This window comes from Falco peregrinus, chromosome 18, assembly GCF_023634155.1.
Source record: "Falco peregrinus isolate bFalPer1 chromosome 18, bFalPer1.pri, whole genome shotgun sequence".
Taxonomy (NCBI): domain Eukaryota; kingdom Metazoa; phylum Chordata; class Aves; order Falconiformes; family Falconidae; genus Falco; species Falco peregrinus.
Window position 1 is genome coordinate 6,173,875 of NC_073738.1, and position 21,726 is coordinate 6,195,600.

The window sequence follows — 21,726 nt, forward strand, 5'->3', positions numbered from 1 at the left end:
TTGACTCACTCTGGGTTCCTCAGCCTGCCCTGCACCCTCTGCCCTCTCTCTCCTGCCCCTATTAATGGAGACATCTTCAACAGCTCCAAATTGCCCATAATTACCCTGAGGAGGCGGCGAGAAGCCCCTCACCAAGGGGCCCGGGTCCACAATTACCATAATTGTACCTCCATTTCAGGGGAGCGATCATATGTCTGTGAACAGCAGCAGGTCCCACACAGATGTTTTGCGGGGCGGGGGGACGACGACACAGCCCCAGCCCCCTGCTCCAGTGCCCCCATCCCTGCAGGGCTCTTTTACTATGGGCTTTTGGAGATGGGAGCCTCCAAGGACTGGGACTGAAGCATCTCCACCAAACCGGGCCAGACACCCACAAAGGGAGCCGCAGGCATGAAGAAGCAGTCTTTACAAGTATACAGCCTATTTATAAAGGGGGGGGGGGGCACATAAAATAACGGACGGTATTTATAAATAAAGCCAGGCCAGGGGGTTCTGGGGACTCTCCAGCCCCCCAGCCCCTCTTGGGGCCCCTCCTTGCCCAGTGTCCATGAACAGACGGACCCGGGGCTGTGGCTGCAGGCCAAGTCCTGTCCTGCTGGGATGGGCACACCAGGGCATTGTGCCAGAGCTGTCTCACTTCGGATCATGATGGAGCAGGTGATCCCCAGGTTCCTGAAGACTGTGGTCGCCTTCCTCCTCTTCCTCCTTCTCCATTTGCTGGGGTCCCCCAGGGCTTCGCTGGGCTCCCCAGTCCCTTGGGGGGCAGCGGCAGAGCATCCCCCCTTCACTGGCCCTCCTGGAGCTGGCAGGTGCTGGAGCCATGGCAGCATCACATCATGGGGGCCCGGGGGACGGCGTCCTGCGGGTGCGGCTGGTACCAGGCTCCAAAGCTGTTGATGTAGCTGCTGGAGGCCAGGGGGGCCCCTTTGCCTGGCACGGGGATGTCCCAGAGTGGGGGGATGTTGGGGGAGCGGGGAGAGAGGGAGGTGGCGGTGTGGAGGTGCTCCCCATCAGGCACGCTCGAGCCCTGCTTCATGATCTTCTTGTACTTGGAGCGCTTGTTCTGGAACCAGATCTTGACCTGTGAGAGAGAGAGGGGTGAGTGGGGAGGATGGGGCCAATGCCCCCCCTAAACATGCAGCATCAATAATTACAGGCCCCTCTGGGGTCCCCATCTCCCCCATCTACACCTGCCCTCTCCAGGGGGCACAGTTGATTCGCCGTGGGGGTCTATGAGATAAGCTGGGCTCTGAGCCAACCCCCTTACAAGCCAGCAGAGACTCCACTAAGGGCAGCTTGAGGAGAAAGTGGGAAGAGGCAGAGAGAGTCCAGACAAATGTGCAGTAAAGGGAGAGCAAGCCAGAAGTCCCCAGCTGTGCACATCCCCACGTGTCCCCATGTCCCCCCCCTCGCCCAGGGCCGCGGCCCCCCCAGCCCAGCCGGGGGCCAGGGTGTGGCACTGGGGCCGCCGCAGCACTGAGGTGGTGGCCCCGCTCATTCCTCCCCGTGGTCCCCCCCGCGCTGCAGGCAGGTTCCCACTTGTCTCCTCTTCCCCGGCTTTATGAGCTCGCTTCGCCCCTGGCTCTGGGCTGCACCGCTGCCGCCTGCCTGTCTCTCCCCATCGCCTTCAAAAACCCACTCGCCCCATCCCGCGGCCCAGGGCCGCCCAGCGCCGGGCACGGCCGGGCCGGCAGCCAGGCTCCAGGGCTGGGAAAGTCCCGGTGCCGCTGGGAGGTGCGAGCAGGGGCGCCCCAAACCCGAGCCCCGGGGGCCCACCGGCGCCAGCTCCCCTGCTGCGGCACGGCACGGCTCGGCACAGTTCCAGTTGCACCCTGGCATCGTGACGCAGCCTGAATCCAGAGTCACTCCTGGAGCAGCGATGGGCATGAGCCCCCGCCATGGCGCATCGCCAGGGCCGTGACCGGCCCCTCGCCCCTCCCCAGGGCCATACCTGGGTCTGGGTGAGCCCCAGCTGGGCCGCCAGCTCAGCCCGTTCCGGCAGCGCCAGGTACTGGGTCTGCTGGAAGCGCTGGTTGAGGGCTTGCAGCTGCAGGCTGGAGTAGATGGTGCGTGGCTTGCGCAGCTTCTTCCCCTTGCTGTTGATGCGCAGCTCCCCGTTGGCGATGGCCAGGGGCTTCTCATGCTCTTGGGGTGGGAGAGGAACAGAGAGTTAAACCAAAATGCTGGGAGGTTAAAAACCAAAGCAACAAACCCAAAGCATCCCACCCTGCCCCTGAGGGCTGCAGCGGGTTTTGCTTTTTGGAGATTAGGTTGGGAGGGGAGGGGGAATAAGTAGTGGGGGACCTGCTTGTGCTTTGCTGGTTCGTTTAAGCCTCAGGTAAAGCAAAGGGGAAACAGGAGGAGGGAGGGAGGGAGGGATGGGATTGTTCATTCAAAATCACTATTCAAGTCCAAAACCAGGCAGGCCACAGGCCCCTCCGCTGTGCACCCAACTGAGGGGGCCAGGCAGGGCCCCACAGGGCAATGGAGGGTACAATGGGACAGACTCCTCTGCCCCTGCGCAGCCACTTGCTGTGAAGTGTGTGCCCCCATCCTGGACCACCTCCTCCCTACTCCGTGCCTTTGAGCATCCCTGGGTCCTTCTGGGAACATGTGGCTTGTGTGGGGCAGAAAACTGCCGGGGCTCAGAGATGCCAAGGTGGTCCCAGCTCAGGGGCACACGGCTGATGTGGGCAAGTGCAGGACACGGTGGCAGATGTGCCTGCGCACCCACGTACAGGGTCTGCTCTGGCCACAGCCATGGCTCTCCAGAGCTGATGAGGGAGCCGAAAGGGCCCGGCAGCTCAGCCAGGTTCGGGACCCCTCTATGGGGCAGCCTGGGGGCTGCTTCTCTCTGGGGTAGCTCAGACTGTGGTTCCTGCATCAGCTTTTGGGGAAAACAGTGGGGAAAGGGGATGGAATGGGGCAGGTAGCTGAGATCAGAGCATATTGGCAGTGGGGCAGAGGGAAGAGTCTGCCTGGCCCAGGGAGGGCGCAGGGGGCAGGATGTGGGCAGGTGGGGGTCCCGCGGGGCAGGACATGAGGCAACTGGGGGTCTCACGGGGCAGGACATTGGGCAGCTGGGGGCAGGTGGGGGTCCCGCGGGGCAGGACATGGGCAGGTGGGGGCAGCCGAGGGTCCTGCAGGGCAGGACATGGGCAGGTGGGGGTCCCGCGGGGTGGGACGTGGGTACCCGGGGTAGGCGGGGGTCCCGCAGGGCAGGACACGGGTAGCAGGGGGTCTGATGCTCCCCATCCTCGGGGTTTCTTGCAGCCACGCAGCCACCCATCTGCAGAGGGTCCGGCGGCTCCGGGCGCTCTGGGAGCGGGGGCACATCGCCCCCGACCCCGCGGGTCCCCTCGGGGACCTCCCTACCGGCCGAGACCTGCACCGCCGCTTCCCCTGACGGGGCGGCGCAGCCCCAAAGTGCTTCCGATGGCTCCGTCCCGATAAATCCCGGTCGCTTCCCACTGGGTGGGTGCCCAGGGATGGGTGTGCAGCGCCGAGCACCCTGTGCCCCCCTTACCTGCGTCCTGCAGCCTGGCGCCGTGGGCCAGCCCGGCCGGGGGATGCTGGGCGCCGGGGGGCGGGTAGGGCAGGTAGGGACCGCCGTGGGGCGGCGGGGGGGCACCGCTGGTGTAGGGGTAGGGCCCTGGCCGGCCGTAGGAGGCGAAGGGCGGCGGGTCGTGCTGGGGGTGGCTGGCAGGGTGGAGGCCGTGCAGCGGGTAGTGCGGCGGCGAGGGGTGGCTGAGCTCGAGGAAAGCGGCTTTGGAGGGGTCGGGCCCCAGCAGACTCTCGGCCACGGAGCTCATGGTCATGGTGGGCCGGGCCGGGCCGGGGCGGGCAGCCCCCGCAGCCCGCAGTGCCGCGCCGAGCCCCGCCGCCCCCCGACGGGCTCCGAGCTGCGGCTCCGCGGCCCCGCGCCCCGGGCATCCCCTGCCCGCCCCGCCCCGCCCCGCCGAGTCCCGCCCGCGGTGACGTCACGCCCCGGGGCACCCCCCACCCCCCCCCCGATTGCCCCCCCCACCCCCGGGGCAGCCCCCCCTGTGTGCGTGTGCCCCTCATCCCGGAGTTACACCCCCCCGCCTCCCCGTGTGTGTGTCCCTGCCTGGCGCAATGCACCCACTCCCCGGGGGGGCACCGTGACCTCTGTGTCCCGGCTGAGTGCTGCCGGCAGTGGGGCCGGACCCACCTGCCCGTGCGGGGTCACCTGTGTTGGGGGGTAACCCCCTCTCAGGGCCCCCTCCATCATGGGCACGGGGGGGTCTGTGATCCCCTATGCACAAGGCCCTGGGGATGCATGCCCTTGGGGGGGCCACGGGGCAGCCCTGGGTGCCCAGGGGACAGACCCGGGGCAGGGGGAGCTGATCCCGTTCACACTCAGCTCCCCTGTGCGGGGCCGGGGGGCGCATCAGGGGTGGGAGAAGGATGGACATGGGAGGGCATGCGGGGCGTCGAGGCATCCCCCATCCCTGTGCTCATGGTGCCGGGGGGGCACCCAGGGTGCCGGCGGGGTGGGAGCCCCACAGCCACCCTGCCGGCGCCCGCCCCAGCAGACGGGAGGCCCCTTCCCCGGCGTCGGCAGCACCCGGTCCCCATGGGGCCCCACTCCCGGCAGCAGGCGCCAACCTGCCCGGCCGCTCCCTCCCGCTGCCCCGGGGAGCCCTGACCCCGGAGGGGTGCGTGGGGCCTGCAGGAGCCCCGTAGCCTCCACCCCAGCCGCCAGCCAAGTCAAAACCAGGGGCAAACGCCCCCACCGTGGCCGGGGGATGCTGTCACCACGTTTGGGGACAGCCAGCCGCGGGCCCGGATGGCGCTGGCAGGGTGGCTTTGCACCTCCTGCAAGCCCAGGTCTCACACCGAGCCCTGGACGGGGTTCCTGGCCCCAGCTGCACCGTGGTGATGGCTCTGGGGACACTGGCGTGATGGAGCAGGGAAAGGAGCCGGGTGGCCCATGCTGACTTCCACCCTTTGTGGGGTTTGCCCGGGAGAAGCAGCCCTGAGGGAGCAGTGACAGGCGGCTGGGGATGCTGGCAGGGAGGGTCCCCTGTCCCCACCCTCCCATTAGACCATCTTCAAAACATGTTTCCATCTGGCCATCATGCTGGGTCTGAGTCACTCTGGGCTGGGGCCAGGAGCTCTGATATAAATAGCCAAGCTCCTGGCTAACCCCAGGACACACTGGGACCTTGTCCTGCCCCAGACTCCTGATACAACAACCCTTCCTCTGACTCGCCTCCAACCCTCCGTAGCTGATGGCTTCTGCCCTCTCTCCCCATTCCAACCTCCCTAAACCTTTGCTCATGACACTGTAGGGATCATTCCTGGCACAGCCAGACTCACAGACTGGTTCCTTGGTGCTGGGCGCAGGCTCTGGGGTCCCCACATCCCTCCATCCCAGTGTGGAGCTGGGCAAAACACCAGTGTCCCTGGGACTGTCTTCAGGGATGACATGGGCTCAAAATCCCATGTGAGCCCAAAATCTGGGTGTGGGGAGAAGCTGTCCTGCCACCTCTGCCCGGGCCACCAAACTCCAGGGGCTAATGTGGAAAATCCCCCAACCCCATCCAGGCAAACGCGGGGGCGAAGCAGCAAATAAAAAGAGGCACAATTTAAAAATCCAGATGTTCTCCAGCCCTGCGCGGGCTGGCCAAGGAGTCCCCAGGGAGCCCGGCTTTGCCAGCACCAAGGGCAAAGCATGGCCGCTGTGAGTATCAAAGGAAACTTCCACTGATCTGCTTTTATCCCGGCTCCTCACTTTCCCTGCCGGGGTGACTCAGCTCTCACCGGCTCGGGGGACGGGTGCTGGCTTGCCAGGATGAGCTACTGGTGGCTCCGCTCCCTCTGGTGCTTCTTGCCCCAGCACTGAGGGTGGGAGGGAGATGCTGAGGCTGGGGGCTGCATCTTCCCTACCACAGAGGTTGCCTGTGGTGGCAGGAGGGGCTCCCAGGGCTGGATCGAGGGGGTTCCAATGCTGAGGGGACCTGGAAACCCTTCCTAGCCCCCTGTGCTCTCCCACTTCTCTGCCATGTGGTGGACATAGTAAATACCCATAGTTAAATATAAGTACCCCAAAGTGTCCACCATGTAGCAGAGGAGCCAGAGTCCCTGTGCCAGCTACTGGTGGAAGGACAGTGTCTCCATGGGTGTTTGGGGGCAGTATTTGGCTTCTGGCAGGAGGAGGAGGATCCTCATGGTCAAATCCCCTCCTGGGATGAGGTGTGGCACAGCTCTGTTTCATTGGTAATGCCAAGGAGGGATTCCACCCACTGTGCCTGGGGGCTGGAGAGTGGATCCCCTCACTTAGGGATCTCCAAAGAGGTTCCACACTATGGGATAGCCCAAAGCAAGCAACAAGGCAGAAGTGATACCAGAGGAGAGGCAGCCCATCTCCTCTTCCCCCTCCTCCTCCTCCTTCTCCTTCTCCTTCTCCTCCTCCTCCTCTTCCTCCTCCTCCTCCTTCCTGACTCCATACCAGCCTCACACAGGTGGAGTTTTGGGTTAGGGGTCTGAAGGTGTCAATCTCAGCATCCTTGAGCCCCATCCTGTGCCAAGGGGATGTCCCATCTCCGAGCCCACCGGGGCATGCGCAGGGACAGCTCTACCTGCTCCGCGTTCCCTTGGGAGATGGGGTAAGAGACTGGCACCAGACCTCCAGGCTGTAAAGAACTCCCAGCTCCCAGCCACGGCTGCCCTGGGGCTGGTTCCCAGCCTTGAGCTTTGGCAGCTCAAGGGCAGGAGCTGTGCCACCCAGGCACCTGCTTGGGGATGAGCACAGGGTGCACGCCCGGGGTCAGGTCCCAGCCCTCCTCTTTGTGTCGGCTGGGCTGGCAGGGACAGGACATGCTCTTTTAGCAGGGTTTGGGGTTTGAGGGGTAACCCGCTGCCAAAATAAATACATCAAGTCAACTTGTATTAAATTAAAAAAATAAATCAAGGCCATGCTTAGAGCCAATTTGAAGTCTTGGTCTTGGGGCTGGAAGGTGCTGACACATGCCGAGACCCACGCGGTGGCAGGGAGTGTGCCGGGCGCTGCCAGCTGGGACGTGCGGGAGCCACACTGCTGCTGTTCACCTGCCCGGTGATGCTCGTGCGGTGGCAGTGGGCACTCGGGATGCAAAGCCAAGGTGATGGAGGCTCCAGTTTTTTAACTGCCAGCTTGCCAGCACCAGCTGCCGAGGCTGATGAAAGCAGGAAGGATTAAAGGGGTGCAGGGAAGGGTGTGGGGGGCAGGAAAGCATGTGCCAGGTAACAAACCTACAAGATCCTCCGAGATAAAGGGAGATCCCAACAGCTGTAATTACACGCTGGAGATAGAGCGGCGCGGGGAAAGCCTGAAGCCAAGTACAGGAATTCTGGGTTAATGGCAGCCCAAGGAGAAGTTAATAACAAGCCGAACAAAGTGGGAGCAGACAGCCTGGCGTCTGCCCTCCCACACGCCACCGCTGCCACACTAACGAACAACCGCCCTATCTCCAGCCTGTCAGTAATCCCGGGGGAGCACGGGGAGAAGGGGTGCCAGCATGAGCTGGGCTCCTCTGCACCACGAGCTGTGGTGCTGGCTCCTCTGGATTTTTGGGCTGGTGGGCAGGAGTGAAAGCCATCCTGGGGGAAGCGAGGAGATGGGGGGCTGCTTGGGAGCAGGCTCTAGGAGGGGGCTAGAGATCCCCCTAGGAAAATAATAGTTCAGGGGAAAGGCTATGCTCCGTGATGCCCTCCTTTCCCAGGGCCCGATCCTGCTTCATAGGGGAGCACCAATACAAGTGGGAGCAGGATTTATCCCCTGGACGGTGTCAGACACCCCCGAAGCATCCAGGACCTGTTCTCCCATGCAATGAATCACAGAATGAGCGAGGTGAGATGGGAGCTACTGATGGGAAGGTGACCTGAAGGCACAGAGGTGGCCCAGAGGACACATGCACCCAGCAGGTGACAGTGACGTGGCCGTCACCAGAGGGTCTGAGACCTGGCTTTGACAGGGGGGTTTCAGAGGGACACAAGGGAACAGAAAATTCACATTATTATTTTTTTCCCTCTTTACCTTTGCAGAGCTCCAGCATCTTCAGAGGGATTTGAAAGGGGTTTTCTGCAAAAAGATACTCACAAAAGGCTTGCCCCAGATGTGCAGCCTCAGCACCCAGCTGGGCTGGGTGAGACCCAGCTCCCTGGCCTGGGCTCAGGGGAGTTTCTTGATTTCCAGCACCCAGAGGCTCTGCAGGGCTGTGGGTCAGCCTGGTGCCATCAAAGGCACTGGCCCAGGTCGTGTAAATCAGCATTTGCCAGCAACACGGCTGCGGTCAAAGCCACTGCATCAGCCAGGATTTGTGCCCTGCTTCATCGACAGTTTGAGTTGAGATGAAACCATAGAGATGTCAAAAATTGTTAAAACAAGTAATCGTCCCCCCTCACCCCCTGCTTCATCCCCCCCTCAATAAAGCAAATATTTTGGTTTAGGACTTCTGGTCTGGGTTTGATTTTCTTTGGGACTGTCGGCTGGAAATCAAAGGAATAAAAGGACCCTGATATAAATCAGCAGCGATCCACGGGGGGGGGGCATATAGTCCCACTGATTTACATCACTTCAGCTGTTGGCCCCTACTGAGAAAGATGAACAAGGGAGCAAAGGTGGGGGGCAAGTTCCCCTGCGTGGCATGTTGTTTGGAGAGCAGCAAAACCAGCACTGGCTTTGCTACCCCCTAAATGCACAGAGGCTCAACATTTACACCAGCATCACCAGCTACTCCTGACCGGCACCACTGATGGCCAAACCCAAGAGGGTCTCTCCCCATACCTGCTGTTCTTTGGTGAGTTCATTAAGTGCCTGGGATTAATTGCAGGAACAATTTTCTGCTGTCTAAATTCCCCATGTCACTGTTCCTCCCCTTGTGCCCTGGCGTGTGAAGCCAGTTTGGGGGATAATTATGCCCCATCTGGAAACCTTTGGGGAAGGTGTGAACCTGCTAGGCAGAAATATGACATATTTAATCAATTATTCCATTCATTAGCCTCAGCCTCAATGCCTTGCCCTGCCAATTTGACAAGAGCACCAGTTAAAGAGGCTTTTTAACCCTCATTCGCTTCCCATCACCCTTAACTCAGAGAGATGGAGAGCACCAAACTGGGAACGGGCTGAACCTCGTCCTGCTGGGATGGTGACACGCCACAGCCCAGAGCCCTTTGCCTTCCCCTCAGCCATCACTAGTGAAGCTTTGCCCCAGCCAGCGAGGAGGCTGACTCTGCAAAAGCATCTCTGCTGATGCAAACACAGAAAGTCCTTTGGGGTGCTCCAAAAAGTCTTAAAAAACAGTTACATTTCCCTTCTGTCCCTTCACATGAAACTCTCTCGCCAGGACTACGGTTGTGGATTGGTACCAGGATCAAATTCCACTTGTCCTTTGCTGCAGTGGTGCAGAATTGCCTCTTTCTGGGTGGAGCAGATAAAAAGGATAACTTGAATTTATTGTGTTGTAAGCAGAGCAGTTAAATAATGGGAAATACTGGTTTGGATTTATTTATATTTTTTTTTTAGATAACTTGAATTTATTGGGCATTTAAATACGAACAATATTGGTTCTGATTTTTTTTTTTTTAGGTAACTGTTTGGAGGTTGATTTTCCCCTAAGGGCGAGGTTTACAATGCGCTCAATTAAGGTCTGTCCCAGGTTTTCTACATGGTTTCCAGGGGACTCTTCCTTGCACAAATGGTCTTTTCCTTTTCCATTGTAGGCTCTTCATTTGAGAAGCTGTTATTTTCCTTTTAGTGAGACCCATTAAGGTTTTGTAACTTTAACAACATAACAAGGCAGTTAGTAATGGCTAGATGCAGCATTTAAACAAAGAGATCATCAAGTGCTGGCCTTTCAGTGGAGAATTTGACCCAATAAACCTGATTAATTTGTTTTGAAACAATCTCTTGCAGGCACACATCTCTAAAGGAGAAACCTTATAAACTTTGGGATTAGGGCTGAAATGTGCAGCACCTATTTTACCACCTTAATAGCTGCCACGCTGGCAAGCCAAGGCAGGGAGGGGAGGTGTAACATGGTGTTTTCAAAGAGGTGAGGCACCCAGCATGGTACCCTGGTGCCGGCACAGCTTCCTCTTGCTTCTAGCCACGACCGGTGCCCACGATGGTGTTTCCTGCCCCTCATCCTCCTCCATCCCAGGTGCCTGCAGGGGTCTGCATGCTTGGAGCACCCACACTCAGGATGGTCCTTGTGCACATTGGCAGCCCTGGAGTGATGCTCTGCCACATAGCCCAGAGTCCCGCCGGGGCTAGCTCCACTCCCATCTCTGCCGATCGGGTGGGAAGAATTCAAACCCATGTTTCCCCCCAGCATCCTGCTCCCACCCGCTGGCTGCAGTGCCTGTTGACATATTTCTCTGGAAAGGGGCTTGGTCAGGGATGGAATTTAAACCCCACAGATTTTCTTGGTGGTTGATTTTGGGTTTTTTGGTTTGTTATTCGTTTTCTTTTTTGTTTTGTTTTTTAATGTCCTACCTGGAAAGTTGAAAGCTGTGTCTGAGACACTCCTTGGGCTGTGCTGTGCTCCATCCCTGCCATTGTCAGCTGCTCAGTGACCCCACCAAAGCACACCTCCCTCACCCACTGGATCCAGGGGCAGGGAGGGAGGGGTGCAATTCTGCTGATGCTGGGGTGCTCTGAGGGTATATGGGAGGCAAAACCTGAGAGGTGAACTGGTATGGCTGGGAGGAAGAGCTGAACTCCTGGGAAGAAGAGCCTCTTCTGTCACTTGTTGCAATGGAAAGATGTAATTTTTTGCTGCAAAATCAAGCCACTTTTTTTAACAAGCAAAACCGTGTTTACATTTCAGTAAGTGGAACAAAATGGTTCTGTTTTCTCAAAGCAAAACATTTTAATGGGTTGGAAGTGTTGCGGGTGTGTGGGTCTCACCATTTGTAGGATGCTTGGATTCTGTTTTTGTAAAGGATCAGGAAGAAATAGCAGGGTTTCCTCTGAAATCTGAGCCCTGCCCAGGCCACTCCGCAGCACTACAAAAACCTGGGGAAAGCCCTGTGTCTCAGGGTCAGGGACTCCGCTGACCGGACTGGTGGAACGAAGACTCACAGAGGAATCACTGTTCTTGGGTTTTGGTACAGAGAAATGGCACAAAATGATCTGCTCTCAAGTTAGAGCAAGCAGGGAGACTTGGGGGATCTTCACTTTGGGGGCACACATTGGGGATGCTCCAGCTGTGGCAGCACTGGCACCACTGGCCCGGAGAAAATGCTGGCTGGGCAGTGTTTCCACATCCAGATGTCATAGGGTGACACCTGGTTCCCCCATTTAGGAGCGCCTGGGACACTCCCCCCGCCTCTCCCAAGCACTGGAAGTGGCATTGGCAGGTGGACATATGCATGGGAAGGGGAAAGCACGGACGACCCCATATCTACGGCATCCGATGCATGGTGCCTGTCTTGTGCTGCGGGACCTGTCGGGGCTCGCAGGTTGAGGGAAGAATGTGTGGAGCGTTTAAAGAGCCGACAGGAAGGGCTTGAGCTTGCAGCTGACTGCACGTTCAGTCCTCGTTTGTGAGCACTTTGCATCACTGATGACAGAAAATTGCTTTGCTGCCCAGGTTGTGGGGATTGAGTGATGGGAAATCTGCGGCACTCGCTCGAATTGGCAAAGAGGGCTCCTCAGCAGCGGGGGAGGCCCAGCCCTCCCCTGCACCTAGTCTCTCTGCCGAAAATAGATGAGCGATTTAATCATCCCCTCCTCCCTGGATCTGTATTAATCAGAAAGGCTTTTAGTGAAGCCCTGTGTCAGACTGAGCTTGAGACTAGGGGGGATGCTCGTAGGTGAGCCAAGTGTGGCTCACAGGGAACCACATCGGAGTCCCACAGCAAAAGCCCACGAGCAGGTGAACAGAAGAAGGGGGGGGTGTGTGTGTGAGAGAGAAATCACTGTGACATTTTACTGATGGAACAGAAACTTTTCAACAACTACTTGGAGAGAAAAATATATATTCTGTTGACATTTCCCATATTTGGCAAAACCCCAAGCCTTCCACCAAACCCTCAAACACACGCACCAAGTCCCTCAAAGCTTTAACAAAAAGCAGCATCCCAAAGCGTCCTTTTCTTTTTGGTGGTTAAGACTCTGAGAAAAAATTATTTCAGGAATTTTTAAGAGGGAAAGGAGCAATAAATTGGAAAAGCTTCAACATCTCTGGAGAAATGGGTGTTTTTCGACCCACCCCAGTGACTTGCTCCTGTGGGTTTGCTGCTGGAAGGTGCCAAGGATGGTGGCTGCATCTGTCCTCGGGGGAATGAAGATGCCCAGATCATCCCTCAATCCAGGCACAGTGTTAGGGGAGTGGGAAAAAACTCCTCGGGTTAGACCCACCACATTCTTTATATTCCAGCTCTGTATTTTAGCACTGATGAAAACTGCCGGGTTAGCAGCTCTGGCTCCTTTCTCCTCCTTTGCAGCCAATGATGAGCTTCAGAAGGAGCAGACTCAGGTCAAGCCTTGGAAAAAAATGTCATCTCAGAGTCCTCGATTTACCCATAGAAGAGGTAACAGCAGGGCAGCTACCAGAGTCCAGCCTCACGCACCCACGGAGGCTTCCCAGGCAAGATCTCCTCCTGTCCCCCGTGATGCTGCCAGGGGACCTGGGGAGGCTCAATGCCGTGTGGTCACTTGCTGTCCCCAGCCAGGACGTGTGGGTTTGGAGAGATGTTAGGAGTATTATAATCAGTGACCCCACATTTTTGTTAATTAACACAGACAAAATTAGTGGTAAAGGAAATTGTTCCTCTTATATTGCTGTTTCTGGTTTGCTTGGTTTTTTGGCTTGGATTTATTTTTTTTTTTGTTCTCTGCATGTACCATGTAGAAAGAATTATTTAAGCCTCGAGGGCCACATTCCCAGGCTCAACTTAAGCAAAATCCTCAGTGTGAGTTTTTGCCTGAATAAAGGAGTCAGGGTCTTGCCCAGCAGCGGGAAAGGGCAAAAGCCAACCCTCCGCTCTAAAGCAGGCTGAGCCCCTGGTACCTGCTCACATGGTGGAGCAGTGCCAGGCAATGCTCGACTCAGGAGACTCACCCCCCTGCAAAGAAGGATTCTGCCCCTGCCAGATCATGCACATCTCTGCAAAGGGCTTCAAGGAAAAGCCAGGCAGCTTTGAAAAGCAACCTGTCGGTGCTGTGGGCATCAGACACCATCTGAGGCAGGTGGGATCGCTCTGGCAGGGATGTCATAAGGGTGGACACTGGCAGAGCTGGCGGCGTGACATCTGGAGCTCGGACCCCCCAGGGCAGAGGTGTCTGGTGGCCACCTCCATCTGATGGCTGGCTAGTGCCTAGGGCTAGCAGCCACCTGGTAGCATCATCCTGCTGCACAGAGTGAGCACAGGGACAACCCTGTATTCTGGTCCCCTTGCAAGACCTGAGCCCTCCTCTCTTGGCCCACGACAGCCGTCTCTCCAACTCCCAGAGCCACCGTCCTTTCCTGCAAAGCTGGAGGCACAGCCACCCACCCTGGGGCCCTGGGGCACCCCTGTCAAGCCAGGGAGCCACTTCCAAGCTGGTCAGGGCAGTGTCACCTAGCATGTCCCCACACCGCCATCCTCCCTCCCCAGCATGCTTGCAGGTGGTCATTAGTGGAGCTGACAGTCCCCGCAGCACGCGCCAGGTATTTACATCTCTGGGGAAGCTGAACCTAGGAGGGAGAGAGAGAGGGAGAAGAAAAATGGTGATGGTACATGTATAATTAAAGTCCTATTAAGAGGCGCCTAGGAGTCTCCTGGGGAGCAGGGTGTACGAGGTCGCTGCCTCCCCAACAGCTCTCGGGCACAAGTCTCCCCAGGCACAGCCAGGAGGCCCCAGGGGGACCTGCCCTGGGGGATGTGGCGTCATCGGGGTCCCTGTAGCACTGGGACATCCCTCCCAAGGCCAGGCTGTGGTGTGGGAGGACTGTCCCATCCAATCCTGTCCTCCGCAGCCTTGTTCTGATTTTGGAGATGCTGGGAACAGGCACCCATCCTGTTGCTGCCTCCCCTGGCAGCTGCATGTCCCCAGGCAGCTCAAACTGGTGGGCTGGGTGCCCAGCTCAGGTCCAGTCAGACTGGGCTGGAGCGAGGAGCCACCAGCCTCAGACAAGCAGAGATGCCAGCCTGCATCCTGGGCTTGGCAGGGTGATGTCTGGCTGGAGCCATGTGGCTCAGCGGAGCTGTTGGAGGAGGCAGGTGTTTTAATAGGCAAAAAGAGGGAGTTGCTATCACCTGATCTGTTTTAGCACTGTCATGGACTCGGGGTTTCACCACCTCCTATGCCCTGGCTACTCCCTCTCCACCCCTCAGCCCTTTCAGTGTATCAGGTCCTCACCCCTCACTGGGAGGTCCACATCACCCTCAGACCCGCACGCACCCCATCACACTCCCCAGCACCGTGCTGCTCCGGCTCCCCTCATTCAGGCCCTCGCAGGCTCTGTGCCCACCTCCAGCCATGCCCGGGATGTAGCCTGGCTCTGCCCCAGGTCAGCAACCCACCTGCACTGGGCAATTATCGTTCCTCTCCCTGGAAGCACCCCCATTACAGAGGTGATACATGAACCTCCCCTGCCACCCCCGCCACCTTTGCCCAGGCTCTCCCTGGCTGTCCTTATTCAAAGCCAAAAAAGCAGGTTGTGGCCAGGTTTGATGGGAAATCACACCATTTCCACACCGCCTGCCAGATTCCAGCAGCCCAGCTCACATCGCCCTCCCTTGCGGGTGCCTTTCCCATTCAATGCCTCCCGTCTTGCCTGCCCCTGCTCTTTGCAGCTCCCATATTAGTTGTGGTTCACTGGGCACTGAATGGGGACTGGAATTCCTTAATCCACCTGCGACCTGCGACCTGCGGAGGAGCTTTCCCAGCCCCAGCCCCGTAACCCAATCCTGCTCGGCACAAAGCGGAGAAGGCATCGCCGGCGTTAACCTCCGTCTGAATCTCACCTCCTGGTCCCGGGAGGGCGGGCGGCACCGCGGGCACTGCTCCCTTTGAACGTCCCCTGACAGAGCTTTGCCAGCGTGGAGGTCAGCCAAGCTTTTGTCTTACTGTCAGTTTGGAAAATTCCACCTGGTTGTGGTCGGGTTTTCCAGGGGTCCCATTTCATCCAGTTCATCGCCCCAAATGTGCCCGTGGGTTTAAGTCCAGCTGCCACCTCACCCTGAGCTGAGCACTGAGCAGTAAAAGTGACTGAGGCAGGGTTTGGAAGTTGTTTTGTTTGTTTTGTTTTGTTTTGTTTTTAACAGGAAAATGTTGATTCATTGGAAATAATTTTTGCCAGGAACATATCTGCTCGCTTTGACCTGGGCAGAATTTCTCATCAAAATATTGCAGAGGTGTATGTGTCCATCCCATAATAACTAGCAGTTTGGGCACTCGTGTAGAACAGAGGACCCCCATGACTCCCCAGCTCCCCTCCAACCAGCTGGATTTGCCCCCACTTTGAGACCTGGAAAGCAGTGAGGATCCATGTCTTGCACCCTCTCAGAGTCACAGTCAACCCAAATCCTTCACATCAAAAGATTTTTCTTTAAAGAGGTATTTTCTATAAAAATACATCAATGCCTTCTGCACAGCCTTGCTGAGCTCTCCAGTCTCTGGTCCTTCCTGCCCCATCGATGGATGTCCTCATGGAAACTCAGCTTAGGCAGGAAAATCTGGCTTTTGGCAAAGGAAACATTTTGAATACTAACGTTAGTAAATTTGAGTGCTCCAAAAGGCCTTTGAGGTGGGAAGTGAGTCTTTCCCCAGCCCACAGAAGCTAGATTGTGAAATCATTTGAAACTGTGGCAACACGACCTGCAGATTCACTTGTACGGTCCAGACATCATGCCAGAAAACCTTGCTGTTGGGAAACATGGATAACCGTCCTGATTTTGGAAGGCTTGGGGTGGCTGGTCAGCATTATGGGCTGTGGGTGGGTTTGGTTTCAAGGAAGCTTTATACCACCAGAGCCAGAGAAGGGCTCAGGGCACCGGGGGCCCCGGGGGTGGAAGGAAGGTTTTCAGGGAACCTCCAGCCCAGCTAGGGCACATTTTCCTTCACCTTACTTTTGGGTTTACTTTTGTCATAAGGTGAGCCTGCAAAGCACTAGCCTCTCCGTGGCAGAGGGATGACTGGGGGTGTTGAGGGGCAATCCCAGGGCATGGGGTGAAGACGTCTTATAGATACCTCTGAAGACATCTATAAGACTGAGCCTTAGTCAGTTCCCAGTGCAAACAGCAGGAGAAGATTTATCTCAGGTTTATCTCAGGTTTATCTCAGGTTGTATCTCTAATTCAGACTCCTGTTTTCCAGCTCCTGTACCCCATCTCCCTCCACTTTGCAGCCACTGTCCCCCCAGGGAGGCAGCTGAGCTGCTGAAGCCATGTGCACCTCTCCTGGGGGGCAGAGCACCCCCCCACTGGGTTCCAGCCACCCAGGGGGTGCTGAATATGGGTGTCCCATCGCAGCTCCACATGGACCCACATAAGGCAGTTGTGCACACGTGTGCGTGCGTGAACAGACTGGTGCATTTCTCTGGCACATGTGCATGTCTGTACACACGGGGACCCGGTGGCTGCGTGCTCACTCTCGCCTCGTGTCCCCCAGCAGCCTGACGGAGAGGCACAGCCAAGCACCGTGTCCCCTCGCCAGCTGCCTGCCACCCGTGGCCTCGCGCCGGGGCGTCTGGCTGAGCTCAGCTCCAGCTGCGGCAATGGGAAGACAAGGTCAGAGGCAAGTGCCCACTTTCCATTTACTCTGACTTTCCGCCCCTGCATCCCCCCACATCATCCCCATGAGTAATAGGGAGCGGCCGTTCCCGTCTGGGCCAACGGGAGACGGGGCCATCCAGGGCCACCCCTTGGCCCAGGACGGCAGCTAGCAGGCAGCGAGGAGGAGGAGGGTGATGAGGAAGCAGACTCTGGGCTTTCCTGTTCCTCTTGGCTCCCTGGGGTTGACTGGGGTCCTGGACTGACACCCCTGGGGGCCAGCCAACTCTGTTAGTCACACAGGCAGGCATGGAGGCTGGAAAGACCTGCAACCCTGCCAGGGCGGTGGAGAGGGAAGAGCGGGCAGGACTTCATGGATGAGCACCATTGCTCTCTGCTGCAAAGAAGCCATGAGGAGGCACCTGGGACTTGAGACCTTCTGGCCTCCGCTCCTTCCCCTCAGCCCAAATCTCACCTTGCCTGCGCTGTGGTGGCAGCATCTCTTCTGGGACCAGCTCGGCACGTGGTGTCCCACCCTCAGGGCTTTTCTTGGAGGCTTCAGCTCTGGGGGCACACGGGGTGGAGGTTTGTAGCTGAAAGAATGCGGGAGATCTTGTGACAAAGGCTGGTTTCCAAACTTGCAGCTTTCAGAGCTCAAAGGGCAGCGAGTAGATACTAAGGAGGGACAATAGCCTTGAAAAAGGGAAGAAAAACAATACAGAACACCTGGAAGCATTGCGCCAGACACCGGAGGACCTCAGGAGCGAGGGCTCCTGCAGGGCAGTGCTCCTGCCTCCCTCTCCATCCCTGTCCACCATGGTCCGTCTCCAGGCTCTGCAACCTCACGGGGAACACGCAGTGATGCCTCTTGCTCCCTTGCATGCACTATCCTCTGGTGTTTATTATATTACCCGTTGTAGTACTATAAGCTTTGACTCAGGACTCCCATAAATCTTTCCCTGGGTGAACAGCACATCCCTTTTCTGTTCAGGGTTGCTCCTCCATACCACGCTGTAGTTTCATTTCCTCATGCACCGTGGCCCCAATCTGATGGATGGTTAATTAGCGCTCCCATTCAGGCCAGCTTGTTGCCTTGGAGAAGTGTGCCACCATGCTCCTCCATCCTCTTCCTCTTCCTTGTTTTAGGGGAAGCAGGGAAGGACCATCATGTGTGGAAACTGAGGCACACAAAGGTGCAGGCTTGAGGTCAGTAGCTTCTTTGCTTGCAGGAACTTGCCAGCCAGTTGGACGCGGCCCAGCAGAGATGGACACCATGCCTGAAGCACTGCCAGGCTCTCTGAAGCCTTTCCCTTGCCTTTCCAAGGGAACAAGCCCAGGGTAACACTAGATGGCTTTTCACACCAGCCCTACCCACCCGATCCGGTCTAAAGCCCTTCATGCAACAGGGCTCGACTGACATAACACAGGCTGCAACGATAACTGAAAGGAGCAGGGGAAGGCACGGGGGGGTGTTTCCCAGCAGGTTACATGCTGCCATGCATTCCTGCACTGCCTGGTCCAAAGCCGGCTTGAGTCGGTCATACCCAAAAGCCCTCGCCACCAGCAAAATCAGCGCTGCCAGCAGCAGCAGTGGCACCAACTCACAGAAACGGCAGCGAGCGCTGCGGGTCTGCTGGTCACCACGGGCTGGATATGGTCTCTGCTGGTCACCAAGGTCTGGACGCGGTCTCTGCTGGTCACCAAAGGCTGGACATGGTCTCTGCTGGTCACCATGGGCTGGACTCGCTGTGTGGACCAAACCGTTCGTCAGTGTCAAACCCAGCCACGTTTGGAACAGTTTGGGAATTGCCTGAGAAATTCTGCAGGTAAACAGTCTCTAGTGTATACACAACATATATGCATATGGGTACGTGTGCCTTGGTGCTGTCACCCCTCTGCCTGGTGGCACGACTGCTGCAGCCAGTTTGCTGTTAAAGTTGAACCCAATGACCTAGAATTGAAGTGATTTTCAGGTAACTCGTTTTCTTCACGCAGGCTGCTGAGTTGCAGCGAAGAGGTGACCCACCAGCCTGCCCCCGGGCCCGGCTCCCCGCCCCCGGACCCCGCAGTGCCGGGGCAGCGAGGCCGGGGTCCCTGCGGCCACCCCAGGGGGTATCCCTGACCCGCTCCATCCCCAGGAGAGGCGGCCAGACTGCAGGTAACGTTGCCATCTAGTGGCTTCCACACCCCGAGCCGAGGGAAGGAAGCCACTTTCGGGATTATTTGGGAAGAGGATGGGGGGGATGAAGCAGCACAGGAGCACCGGTACCCGAGTGGTACCCGGTGACACCCCAGTGGTACCCACGCCCGGGGGCACAGGGAGCAGCAACGGCTTGGCTCATCCGAGGATGCGATGGCCGAGCTTTGGCCTCTCTGCACGGGCAGCAGCATCCCATCCTCTTCCTCAGCTGCTTGAACCGTGCAGCAGCTCCTACCCCCAGCTGGGACCTGGCAGCAGGGCAGCGTCTGCACAGCCAGACCCAGGGCTGAGGGCATCGGGGGTCGGGGGGTCGGTGACAGTTCCTCCAACCCGTGACAACGCTTGAAAGCAGCTAAGACCCCTGAACTCCCCAGACAGAGGAGCAGGGAGCCCTGAGCTTTTGCACAGAACAGAAAGGAGCCAGCCTCCAGCCTGAGGGCAGAAGGTGGGGACTTGGTTTAAACCTGGCAACACCTCAGCTCCTGGAGCTGTCAGGGCTTGGTCACAGCTGTGACATTGCAGCTGTCTATGGATGGTACTTGATGGGCAAGATTCCTGCCAAAGCATCTTTCTTGACAGAGCATAAGATCAAAGGCTGATGGGGCTGAGTACATGTGCGGCTCGTCTCCGCGCTGGGCTGCATCTAGGCCAAATTCAGAATGGCCTCATCAGGTCCCCAGCTGGGAATTGAGCACAGGGGCATGAACAGAGGTGTAAATACATAACACAGGACATGACAAACTGCTCACTTCTGATAAACACAGGAAAGCTTTCCCAGTCTCCTCAGCTATCCCTGGAGGCCAGAGGCAGGGTGAAGGATCCTTCTCCCCATTTTTCTGGCAGGAGCAGAGGTGCAGGGTCCTGCTGAAGCCACCACCTGACATGCCTTGGGGAGCCTGCCCTCCGCTGCCTCTTGCTCCCCATCACCTCTCCTGTGCTGGCAGCACCCACTGCTCTGCTCATCTCTCCATGCCACCTGCCTCCCAAACCATCAGGGGGGAGAAGCAGGGCTTGTTTGATGCCCGGAGAGGAAAGCTGCAACTCCAAAGCTCCTGTTTGGGAGGAACAGGGTCATTGCCAGCCAGCCTCACGCTCCTGGTTCTGCAGATGGGGGGCACACTGGTTTTTTGGCCTGGTTTTCAGAGAAAAGGAATCTCATGTGTTCACTCTGCGTTTGCTGGCCTATTCCCTCACAAGACTTGCAGGCTTGTAAGCCAGTCTCACTCCCAGCTGGCATAGGCAGGCATCCTGACAAGAAACTCCTTACAGGTTCTGCACAAATGTCTTTTTTTTCCAACCCCAGAGGAGACTGTGCTTTGCCATGTTGGTACCAAGACCTGTTTCATCTTAGAGAAGCAAATGGACGGATCCCTGCCTATCCAGGGGAGTAAATCCAATATTACCACAGAAAAACCTCATAAAGGAGGAGAATACTCCAGCATGAGACTTGGGATTCCTCTGGTTCCTCCTCTGGGAGCCCTAAAGGAAGTCGTTTAGGGATTACCTGCCCCAGAATAAGCTCCTGCCTGTCCATTCATCTTCTGCACTGCCATTTATGTGCTCAAGCACAAGGATTTTTGTACCCAACCCCTTTATCTTTTTACAACTTATTATTTTAAAGCTCTCACTGTTCTGGCTGTCTTCATACTTCTCTAAAAGCTTTATTAGCCCTGCTAAGCTATTGTTAACAATTGTGTCTTGTGGCAACAAGTGTTGCACTGCTTTCATGTTATTTCATTCTGGATGGAGATGCTGAGACTGACCCTTCCTCTTGCCTTTCAGAGGCCAGTGTCATGGCTGTGCTGGTGAAAGCATTTTGCAGCCACCCTCTATCTCCTCTCTGCATCTCACACATGCACCGAGCCTGTTCCTGCATTCCTCACAACGTAGTCACCTTGTTTGGCTGGTGTCTGATCCATCTTGGTTTCTCTCCTGCTCTGGAAAACACACCCACAGGAAGGCAGCCACCTCCTCTTTCCCCCTGTCATGTCCCTGTTCCTCATGGCACATGTGGGGAGAGGCACCACTCTGTGTCTGGTCTGATTGTGGAAGAGGACGCAACGGCAGGGTGTTCACTCTTGCGTGCCCAGGATCTTTATCTTGTCAAGGGAGAGAGGAAGTGCAGAGGATTTGAACTGGGAGCTGGAAATTAGCTAGGGAACAAGATCATCCCGTACAGCCTTCCAGTGGCTGTAGGTATCACTTCATCTGCCGTAAGCCTCCCCCGGCCTGCATCCTGCAGGAACTCTCCTGGCCTTGCCCAGAGGTTCCCACGCATCCTCCTGGGGACGCTGCAGGCAGCTCAGACTGTGCTGGTCCAAAGCCACGTCCCCCTAAGAGATCCAGGTGTCTCTTCCCCAGCATGGCTGCAGTGCACCCGAATCCTGGGGCTCAGGGAGCGTGTGCCACGCACCCCTCAGGCTTTGCAAACTGACTGCTCCAGCTCTCCACCATGGCAGGCATGTTGGGAATGACCAACTCTGCCCCATCCCTGCTAACGGCTACAGACAGGTCCTCCAGCTGCCAAGGGCTTCTCCATCCTCAGCCTGCCTGGAGAAGGTGGAGATCTTCACATCTGCTCAGGCTCACATCCATGGCGCCTCCTTCCCTACTGCAGGCTACCTCCCTCGCAGCCTGGGGCCCCGGTGTTCCCGTTCCCCCGTGCAGAAGCAGCACAGGTCAGCACTGGGCGCTCAGCAGCCAGGAGGGACTGGACCCCGTGTGTAGGCTGCGGACAGGGCTGCCGGGAGCATGCTGCAATCCCAGCCCTGCTCTGTTGTGTTTACTTCCCCTCCCAGCTTTTTTGCAAGCTCCTTGGG

General features: G+C 57.5%; 1 protein-coding gene across 1 annotated transcript; it reads right to left on the reverse strand.

The window, feature by feature from the left end:
- Window positions 1–787: 787 nt before the first annotated feature.
- DLX4 (distal-less homeobox 4) lies at window positions 788–3,818 on the reverse strand. Its single transcript, XM_027784422.2, has 3 exons — window positions 3,527–3,818; window positions 1,952–2,145; window positions 788–1,081 (listed from the first exon to the last, which is right to left on the reverse strand). Exons 1-3 carry the CDS (start codon window positions 3,816–3,818, stop codon window positions 830–832), a joined length of 738 nt encoding a protein of 245 aa, XP_027640223.2. The 3' UTR covers window positions 788–829.
- Window positions 3,819–21,726: the final 17,908 nt, after the last annotated feature.